Source organism: Eufriesea mexicana, unplaced genomic scaffold (genome assembly GCF_001483705.2).
Source record: "Eufriesea mexicana isolate 0111107269 unplaced genomic scaffold, ASM148370v2 scaffold11296, whole genome shotgun sequence".
NCBI classification, from domain to species: Eukaryota; Metazoa; Arthropoda; class Insecta; order Hymenoptera; family Apidae; genus Eufriesea; species Eufriesea mexicana.
This window is the reverse complement of record NW_016918917.1, coordinates 293,557-304,661: the sequence shown is the minus strand read 5'-3', so window position 1 is coordinate 304,661 and position 11,105 is coordinate 293,557. Positions and strand designations below refer to the sequence as shown.

Sequence of the window (11,105 nt, the reverse complement as noted above, 5' to 3'; positions counted from 1 at the left end):
CTCTTCCGTCCGTTCCCAGAGGCGTCCAGTTTCCGTAATCGATGTTCTGTTCACTGACCGGCCGATTGCTGTCAGTGACGTTGATCCTCTCGTTCGTGGACGCGTTCTCGGGCTTGGGGAAGCTTTTCTGGCCGTCAGAGTCGGACAGCTTGGCTCTGAGTTGCTCTATCTGAGCCTCTTCCAGCCTTCGGATCTCTTCTTTGGTTTTTGGTTCGGACTTGGTCGCTTTCGACGCGTCTGACAGCGTGGAGTTGTCATTGGCAGCTTCGGCACCGAGATTCTGAGGGTCCTGAGGGTTCTTAGGATCGTTGGACGCCAATTGCTCCGGGAAAGTCTTGTCCCGACGTTTCACGATCAGAGTGGCCATGTTGCCCTCGCTGGTTCGAACTTTCAACTCCTCGGTTTCTCCTGGCAGACTTCGTGACACTTTCAGCATCGTCCTGGCGTAGCTGGGTTTCGGTAGATCCGCCTTGCTGGTGTCGGCGATGGCCAGTATCATCAACGCCAACGTGAACGTCACCTGAAACATGGAAGCGATATTTTAAGATCGAGGAACAGGAGAAGAAATTGAATTCTGAGATTTATATTTCATACATAGTATAATTATAGATAGATGCGATTGTTTATGGTAGTCGTTTAATGGTCAGTCTGAGAAAGTTTACGTGTTGTCAAGCAGCCGCTACGGGCGAGGTCACCATAAATCTAGGCTCACCCTTCTTGATTTCTACTTGGTGTGAAATCAATGAAGCCTAAGTAACAGAGCTTGCGAAGCGAGGATAATCGCCCTGGTCAGAGAGAAGATTAGTATTACACTTTACCAGTTGAATCGAAGAAATTTTAGAATTGGTCATTAATCGAAGCCCTAGGTAAACGTATAAGATATTATTTCATAGTTATTTAATATCTTATGGCGGCATCATTCTCATCCTCGATATTAAATGGATTCTAGGTTCAAAGAGATTCCAGGATTTTCTAACAAGTCCTTGGTAAACTCTCCACTTCCTATATATAAAATTTCCAAACTTTCCAATAGTATCCCTGTCTAAGGCAGGGCCTTATTGATGAGTCCACTAGCAGGCCCTGGACGAAACGCATCCCTTCCTTTCCCATTCGTTCCTTCCAGCGGCACCCCAACACCGAGGATACCTGTCGACCCACTGACTCCATCAACCTTGGGTGCTCACCTCCATAATTTTACACACTCAATAAATTTCCTTACATCTTTCAGAAGATAGAACTAGAAGACAAACGATGGTGCAAATTCCAGGCTCGGGGCTGCAAAAATTTGTTCATTTTCTCACGGTGGAGTGCATATCCTGAAATTCAATATCCGTCACAGATACGACGAAGCTAGATTTTTCGAGAGATACCACACTTCTGCAGCCGATACACGTAGCCATTGCGTTTACCGTTCCATTCAGTTCGCATACAAATAACACGGCATGTGAAATCATTCTGAAAAGGTTTTCGAAAGTCGGTCTTGCACTCTTGCGACCTGCACGATCCTCTGCAACCGCTCATCGCCGATCGGCCATCGATCGGGACTCGTTAACGCTAAGTTCACGGACGCTAGCTGTGTACCTATTTCTAAGGACACCTGTCAAACTGACAGGTAAAGGAATCCACGTGCCTTTTTTTTCTTAACAATTAGTTTAATTTAAAAACAGTTATATATTATATTACCAGTCTTAACCGTCTGAGTCCCAAGCAGCGCGATCGCGTTGTTTAGATTTCATGCCTAGAAGACCCAGCACATTTCGAGCGCCCTCGACAGCTGACAGTGCGTCAACGACTGTCGAAGTCGAAGCGCTTATCGCGCCACTTGGCCATTCGTCGCCATAATATAAACAAAGTACTATCGCGTCACTTGGGATTTGTCGACATAAAATTAAACAAGCGCTATCGCACCGTTTGGACTTCTCCGTACTCGACTAAGGCAAGCATTATCGCGCTGTTGGGGGTTTTTCCACCGTGTTCTGCCAAAAGCCTCTGGGACTCAAACGGTTAACCCTTTGCACTCGGCGATTTTTTCGTTACAGAAAAATATAGTAATTCGCGGTAAATAAAAAATCGGTAATATGCAAATTAAGACGTGGAATTATTTTGCTTCAACATTCCACGCATTTTTGGGTAATTTTAAATTTGATGTAATAATTAGCACGGATCTTCAAAATCATTAAATGGCGACTGAGAGTCGCTTCTCGAGTGCAAAGGCTTAATATAAGTTAACTATAAGTTTACTATATAAGTTACCATCGTATGATTGAAGCAGCCCTTCCGTAAAATTCACGGATTCCGTAAATTTAGTGTTAATCGCGCGAGAAATTCCGCTTTCCGCTTAATCCGCGATTAGCATTCGCTAGAAACTCGTCCAATACGACGAATGTAATTAGAAAATGTGATTTACAAGTTAACCGCAGGGGAATGCGTTTTATGTAACGATTGGCTGCACGGTCGCGCACCTAGATGGAAACGGCCACTACCGGAAGTGCATTGTGGCCTCCTCGATCCCGGGCTACTTTTACGCGTTACGTGTTCCTATAGCTGTGTATGGGACGCGTTACGTGCTAGGTTATGTTCGCCAGGCCTATTTACAGCCTTTGTGCGAACAATTTACGAGGGATTTCGCGTCTTGGCCGCTCAAGCGAGTGTGAATGCGCGAATGAAAGATGGAAAAGCGATTAGGTTCGTGCCTCGTTCGGATTAACGAGTCTGCGATCGGTTTAGGAAAACTGGGTAAGCCACTGCTGTGTTACGTGTGGAACTTGATGGTGATTGTATCGCGATAGGTAAAGTTTTTGATGAATAGCCCAGGTAATGAAGGCTAGATGATTTCCGGTCGGATGTCGTTCCGATGCGAATTAAATTTTAATTAACGTTAAATCAGCGTTGATGGAAAATTTCAATTCACTTTCTCATTTCTATCCGCATCGAGTCTTCTATTAATCCTGTTACTAATTCCACATTAGCGATACAGTTATCGACAATAATTCTATCGACTTAGAAATAATCCTGACTAATAGGGCTTTGTTTCCAGAGGTAACACAATTCTCAGCTGACTATTTGAAAGGTGAAATTGATTTTAATCTGGAGAGAATTTAGGAAGAGACTCGGCTGAAAATTTTATCGTATGGAAAAATAAAATCCAATTTTTATACATCAACTTTTCCAAATTCCAAAACTTTTGATTAATAGTTGTAAATTTCGATTGGGTTATATTTTATTATTTTTAATTATTTATATACGTTGATAAATATCCAAAAATCCAGTGCCAGGGGCCCCATGTGGCCTCGTTGAGAAACCCTGTATTAGACTGGTCAACTCGAATAATTTGCTTCGTTAAATCGATGTATCGATTAATTTCGATAAGCGGCTATGCAAAGTTGAAAATGAAAGGTTGGAGAAGCTTTCGGCCCGGTGACAGTGGTCCCAGGATTTTAGGGTCACTTTCACTTTTCGTATTATGTCGTCGGAATACTTTATCAGTGAAACCCGATCGAAGCGTCTGTGTACCAAAATCGTAATACCAAAACGGTGAAATGGTGTCTATATCAACGTCGGAAATCGACGATCAAAGGGAGCCATTTTAAACGGATGCTAAACTCTTGTCCAATTAGCATTGTAAATATATTCGAAAAACGGTCTATCTGAATTCGAAAAAATTCCACTCGACTCAGAAACTGATCTATTCCACCTAAACAGACGATGACATTTATTTCATATTTATTTATTTATTTATTTATTTATACGAGATTAACCCATTAGAAAAATTACAAGAAAATTATTACAGTATTAAAAAATTATTACAGGTATAAAATTAATGGTAACAAAGAAAAATAAAAATAAAAATATACAAATATACAAACATGAATAAATAAATAAATAAATATTCTTCCGAATTTTTCCTATTGTCGACCAGGAACGAAATCTTCATAGTGAGTTGTAGGAAGAGACTCTGGGAAAACGCTAAATCGAAAGTGCCTATCTTCCCGATCATTTCCAGCAATTCGCCTGTAACGTGTACCTTAATATTGCAAAATGGCGACACGATAAAACTCAATACGTAATTACGTATAATCGCGTTTTCACCGCGATAAAAGACATAATTAATTTTTCCAGGCAAAGCAGCCGATTGCTTTCGATAACTGGAAGCACGAAGCGTTCGAAATCGGTGGTCTTCAGGCTCGGTAGTTGCAGCACGGACACGTGAAACCAACTTTCGAGGAATACCTTCTAACTCGTGAAAAAACCAAGTTTAATTGCAACGAACAACAGGGGGATAACATGCGATCCGTATTACAGTTTATGAATCGCCGAACTTTCTCCCCTTCGCTTCCTCTTTATACCCAAGTGAGACCAAGCTGTGCAAACTATCTTAGTGCACGAATCTCGCGGAACTAGAACGGGGTCTGGTTTTGATACTGGAGCAGCTGAAAAAGTTGGATCGTTTTGCTTTCAGGCTTTTCGTTTCTGTCATTATCGAAAGTGCATACAGCTGTTATATCCTACTTTTATTCAAATTAATATACCGATTTTTATCCTTTTTGTTTGCATTTCCATCTTTCTCTCTCCAATTATCATTTTGCTTGACTTGGTCGACTGGTTAATATGTATACTGCTACGTTTAGACAGTAGTTAGAAATAGGTTTATCGTTGAGAATCGAAGACTGAAATTAGATTAGAGATACCGGAGCAAAACTTTCACCGACTGGATGCAAGCTTCAGCTCGACTTACTTCGCGAAGGCAAATAATTCTTCTTTGACAGTGCACGGTACGACCTTGCGATAGATTATCGCGGGAAGCTCGGTTCCAAGATGGCCGCCGCGAGAACCGCGGACCTCGTCGCAGTAATAGCTGCGAGAGAAATTTAATGGCAGAAATCTCCGGCATTCTTCGCTGCGGGATAGAAAATAGCGATGCAGTAACCAAGTGACTAGATACTTTCTATTATTAATACGATTATTCATCGAGGAAGCATGGTGGACGTGCGTCGAAGTAATCGGATGTTCCGAAGATCGATCCGATCTATCCACGTTGCTATTCCATGGCTGACGAGGAGTCGAGGATGTAGTAGGAAGTGAAAAATCGTGTTTAACTTGAGAGAAAATGTGGATCGTGCATCGTGGTGGATATAATCGGATTATGAGAGTCCTCGAAGGCGATCGAGGAACGTACTACTTATTCGACGATTGGAATTTCTTTTCCCAGGACGAATAGTATCGGCAAATTATGCCAATTTTCTGCAGACTGCTCGTGTGTACATTATCAGGCTGGAACAAAAATTCAATTGGAAACGTTGGTGCGTGAAAATGACCGACATCGGCGCGGGGATTGTTGCGGCTTGTCTTGCAAAACCTATTCTGTTATTGTTAAATGGAACGTTGAATGCAATAGAAGAGCGAAGAGAAAATTCTAACGGGCTGTAGATCGATCATTGGTCAGAGAAGAGAGGTATTAAATGGGGAATTTTTCGGGACGAAAAATGGTACTTATGCTTCGTAAGATTTTACCAGATTCGCGAACTTCTGTGGCTTTATACATTGAAATTGCTATGTATTATGTAGAATGTACGATAAGATTATGGCGCAACCTGTGATTTTAAACGTCCCTCGAGACTAATGCGAGCTATGCGAATTTTTCATGGGTACCAATAAATATCCAGAGTATCTCTTCCTGAATAATATAGAGTGGATTTATGACTAAGAAGTTTATCACAGATTTGGAAGAATAAATCAAAGATTCTCGCATGTATTTTGTCTGTCAAATTTAGAAGATAGAGGAATGAAGAAGACTCCAATATCTTTATTAAGAAAATATTTTTTAAAAATTAACAAAACCAGATAGCACTAATATTCGCCTTTCAATTAAAATCCACTTTAAAACTTTAAAATCACTGAGAATTACCAAAAATCATATTTCCTTACAATTATTTCCTTTTCCTCTTTTTTCTACTGAGAATTGTATACTAAAAATCGTAGACTATACTATTATATCACTCTTATTATATTTTTCAAACTGAGTATTCTCCAAATATTTTTAAAAAAATTCTCCAAATTCTGCAAACATTCTCCAAAATATTTGTTCCTTCATATAATACTAATATTGCATTACAATATTACAAATAAAATTTGGTTGATAATTATACGATCTTATCTTTTCCTCAGATTCATTCACGACTTTGAAACCACTGGAGAACCACCAAATCTTGCTTCGTCTAGCATAGCTCCAATTCTCTGCCATTTTACGACTCCGAGGAGCAAGAGCCAAAGGCAGAATGAGAGTAAAAGGCAGGAAACATGGTGGAGGATGATCGGGGGAAAGATGTAACGAAATAAAATCGGCGTCTGGACCGAGAACCGGCGTCGACAAGTGAAATGGAACGACATGCTTTCCCCGGGCACGTTTCGCACACGCTCTGCCTGCGCGCGTCGAGACGATCCACTTTTTCCATTCTACTGACTTTCGATCGCCGATACACGAACGGCTGATGACTACCGATCGATCCTCCGCGACCTCAACGCGCCCACGACCCCGCGAGGATCCTTTGCCTTTTCCACTCACCTCTGTTCAACTATGCCAACGAAAGTGGAATGGATCCTGGTGATCGTCGATCGTGCCGGTGCATGATCACGCTCATGGTATCGCGATCTATGGCGTTTCTTCATTCGTTAGGTTCGGTTTAACCCTTTGCACTCGACGGGCGATCCTGAGTCGCCATTTAAATAAATTAATTAATATATCGAGTTTTGAATAACGTGACGATGCGTGGAAATGAAATAATTCTAACGTGTTAATAACGTGTTAACTAGTATCCGATTTCTTATTTACGGTTTTAAAAATATCGTCCACTTTATTGCAAAAAGTTCTCAAATTGCTATTTTTCTGGAAAATTCAGGAAAAATTAATTACGAGTGCAAAGGGTTAATTATTTAACAGTAAAAGTATAAAAGATAAATAATTTTGTCATGTGTAACTTAAAGAAAAATGGTAAAATATTATTTTTGCTTTTAATTAATAATATTAATATTTATTAATATATATTTTAATTAATAAAAATAAATATTATTTTTTATTCTATTTTAATTATGAGACTGATTTAGAATAACAGAATGTAACTAGATACAGATATAATGGGATCTAAGTACCATTGCGAGAAACAGATAAATCGATCAAGGAAATAATAAGTAATGACTTTTCGTGTCGATTATAGAAATAATTTAAAAATTTTAAGGAAATATATCGTATTATAAAAGGAACATTATAATCCCTTTTAGCTAACAAAGCAAGAGACAAAAATTCCATTACACATAACCAGTGAAAAATGGTAAATAAAATAGCAAGGCAGAGATCTAACTCAGAGAAAGGATATTAAAAAATAGGATGTAAATTGCACAGGATTCTATAGCAATTCTAGAATGATCAGTGGATCAAATTTTCGCTACAGGTACCAATAGGCTATCAGCAGTAACTAAAACAACTGTATACAGCCATCTATACAGTGCATTATCCATTGCCAATAGAAAACTCAATGGTCTATGCACTGATCATCGAAATTCTATAGCAATTTGTAATAATAATGATAGAAATTGGAAATTCTTTCAATCATATTGAACCTAGAAATTTCAACGAGACTACAGATAGCCTTGTCAAAGTTGCATATGCAATTGCATGCAATTATCTCTACTGCAATGTTGCGGCATCGTATTATCGACTGCGGGACACGATAGCAATCGATAATTAATACACACAGTACGCATTGTTCGATCGAAGAGCTATTTAATTCGAATCGCATAATTCCTCGATTCCTGTGAATCTACCATTCATCCTCTTATGCCACCATTATTATATCCACGAATCTCTGTGTCTCCCGATCCTTGTCTATTCCCTCGTTCAATAGAATCACAATACATCCATTCTCCTTACTTTCCAGGCTCGCAACATCTTCCTACTCCTTGAACACGCGATAAGATCTCGAGAGTCCGCGAGATTCGTGCAGCGAATTTGTAAATCTCTATAACCGATCGTAATTAATACCCCCATGGCAGTCCCAATGGAGTTCGACACTAAGGGAAAAATGGTATCGGATCGCAATTAGCGTCCAAGCTGGAGAAACACGCGATAAATCGATCGCATCGATTATCGGTCAGCTGATGAACATGCGCGTATGCACATCGTCGAAGCGTGAAATCAGAAGAGATTCGTGCATTATCGGGCTTATGGGAACATGAAAATTGCAACGTCCAGCGGGCTAATGAACGATGCGCGATTAATGTGCATTTCGACGAAGGAAGTGCACGATCCACGCGAACTGCGATGGCCCCGATCCGTGTCACACTGCATTTCCGCTCCAGAAAGCTCGCGGATCCACGTTCGTCCTCTGCCAATTAACGATTACTCGTTTTCTATTATCTTTCTTCCATTTTTTTTTTTTTTAGCAACGTTTCGTTCGTGTTTATAGCCCCTGTTGGATGAACGACTGGAATGGAATTTTGAAAAGAAAAGGAAAGAAAGAAGGAAGGAATCTGTGGGTGTTTGTCGGTCTGTCGGTGGAGAAGTGAAATGGCGAAATCGAGGTAACCGGAAGGTGGAGGTTAAAATGTAGGAAATGGATCCAAAGAATCGATAGAATTTTTTTGAAAAATGAGGAGAACTTATATGAAAATATCAGAATTGCCAAAGTGTAAGAAATGGATTCAAAGAATTGATAGAATTTTTTTTTGTTGAAAATGGAGAGAAAATTTATGAAAATATGAGAATTACCAAAGTGTAAGAAATGGATCCATAGAATCCATAGAAATATTTGTTCCTTTTGAAAAATGAAGAGAACGTGTATGGGAATATGGGAATTACCAAAGTGTAAGAAGAGAATCAAAAGAATCGGTAGAATTTTTTTTTTTTGAAAATGAAGAGAACGTGTATGGGAATATGAGAATTACCAAAGTGTAAGAAATGGATCCAAAGAATCGATAGAATTTTTTTTTGGAAAATGAGGAGAACATATATGAAAATATGAGAATTACCAAAATGTAAGAAATGTTTCCATAAAATTGATAGAATTTTTATTTCTTTTTAGAAAATGAAGAGAACGTTTATGGGAACATAAGAATCACCAAAGTGTAAGAAATAAACCAAAAGAATCGAAAGAATTCTTTTTCTGGAAAGGGAAGGGAACATAGATGAAAATATGAAAGTTATTATATTTTAATATAAAAAATGGATCAAAAGAATCGATGGAATAATTTTTAGATCGATAGAGGAGACCTGATTGGAAACCTGAAAATTACTCAAGCGCAAGGAATAGATCAGAGGAATCTGTGAATTTACTATCGAAGAATGGGAAAAACTCGCCGATGAAAAGATTTTCGAAAAAGGAAAACAGGTAAAATTAAGGAGGAGCATCGATTTAAAGCAGGCAGACGAAGCGTGTAACAGAAGCGCTCTTAGTATTCTGGAAGCTCGTGAAAAGTTGGAGGACAAAGGATCTCTTTCACGACTCAAGTGAATAATCGCAAGTGCATTGGTAGCTCGTCTCACAATTGCAAGAACGATGTACTCTAAAAATATCTTGTAACTCCTAAAGGGAAAGGGATAATAGAATTCCACGGAATGTATTTCCGGAAAAAAGTCTGGAATCCGAGAGTATCTCAACTGAACTGCGTTCGCTCGAGCAGTATTTCAGGATTGCATCAAAGAAAGAACCCTAGGAAACTAACTTAATACTGAAACTACCTGTAGCTACCTGTAACGTGTATCTAAACATAGCATGCATGCATTTCCTCACAAAAATTAAGAATTTATTGCTTTTTAAAATCAAAAGTGAGACGAAGATGTATAATACCATTACTAGTTTTCAATTTTAATCTACATATTTTGAAAGATAAATTGTATACAAAAATTTGCAAACTGGTACTCTGGTATTTCTGCTTTTAAGCTTAAAATAAATACGTGAATACAATTACTTCTCTGTTTCAGCAAAAATCGACACGAATTTTCCTAAACTCAATTCTACTTCTTCATCAACTATGAAAGAATACTTACTTATCCTGCTAATTTGAATATATCAACCCTTCGCACTCGAGTCTTTGCGCCCTCCAGTCGCCATTTAATAAAATTTCGAAGATCGACATTAATTAATACGTCAAATTTAATATAACATAACAGTGTAAGAGGTAACAAAATTAAATAATTCTACGTGATAATTATTACACGATTTCTTATTTATTATTGAAAAAAAATATCGTCAGCTTTATAGCAGGAGATTTTTAAATTCCTGCTCTTTTCAAGCCCAAAAATCGTCGAGTACAAAGGGTTAAAAGATATACGAAAAATAACCGGCCATCATGCTCTACATAACTACAAATTCGCCTAAACACTCTGATAGCACAAAATCGCGAAGAGAGAACCAAATAACATAAATCTCTCATTTCCTAAAACGATCCACTGCACAAAGAAAATTAGAAAATTGCGACAGATATTAAGAATTAAACATGTATGAAGCAAAATTAAAAACAATCGAATCAGAGTGAACAATCTCAATCAGTGAAGCACTCTCAACAAAAGCAGAGAAAAAGAGAAATAAATAAATACCTTGAATTTGTCCATACTCGGGAGCTCTCGATGCAGGTGATCCAGTGGTCAAAGATCCAGGAAGATCGTGTCCAGAGAAAGCGACGAGAAGCAGAGAGCAAAAAGGAAAGAGACGAAGACGGTCAGATTCGCATGATAAGCGCGTCACAGAACGAAATCGATTCGCGTTTCGGATAGCTCGAATGGCGATTCCTTGTTTCTTTTTGAAGAGCAGCAGAGAGGAGGCCCGCTCCTACGCACCTGTTGACTCCCGGAATATCTTCGCGAGACTGACGAAGGCGCTCAGTCAGCGGCTCCTCGTGTCTCCGACGAAGGACCGGCACTTCTCTCCGACCTACTTCCCGCGTTCGCCTTCGCCTTCTTCCGTCGCGACGTTCAGCGTCTCCCCGGTTGATCGGAACATTTCCCGAATGGTATGACACGGGTCGACCTGGCGAACCGTCGCTGCCGGAAATGGCACCCGAGACCTGGTGCTTCCACTCCTCGCCTCTGACATTTTCACACCTCTACTCTGGAT

The 11,105-nt window shown here is 39.3% G+C and overlaps 1 protein-coding gene across 1 annotated transcript in view; it reads right to left on the bottom strand.

Annotated features, from left to right (window-relative positions):
• LOC108553596 (uncharacterized) overlaps positions 1-529 on the bottom strand; it is a 5,787-nt gene extending 5,258 nt beyond the window's left edge. Inside the window, exon 1 of the mRNA XM_017908580.1 lies at positions 2-529. Within this exon, the coding sequence (XP_017764069.1) occupies positions 2-529 (528 nt within the window). The remainder of the gene's footprint in view (position 1) is intronic.
• Between the last annotated feature and the right edge of the window lie 10,576 nt (positions 530-11,105).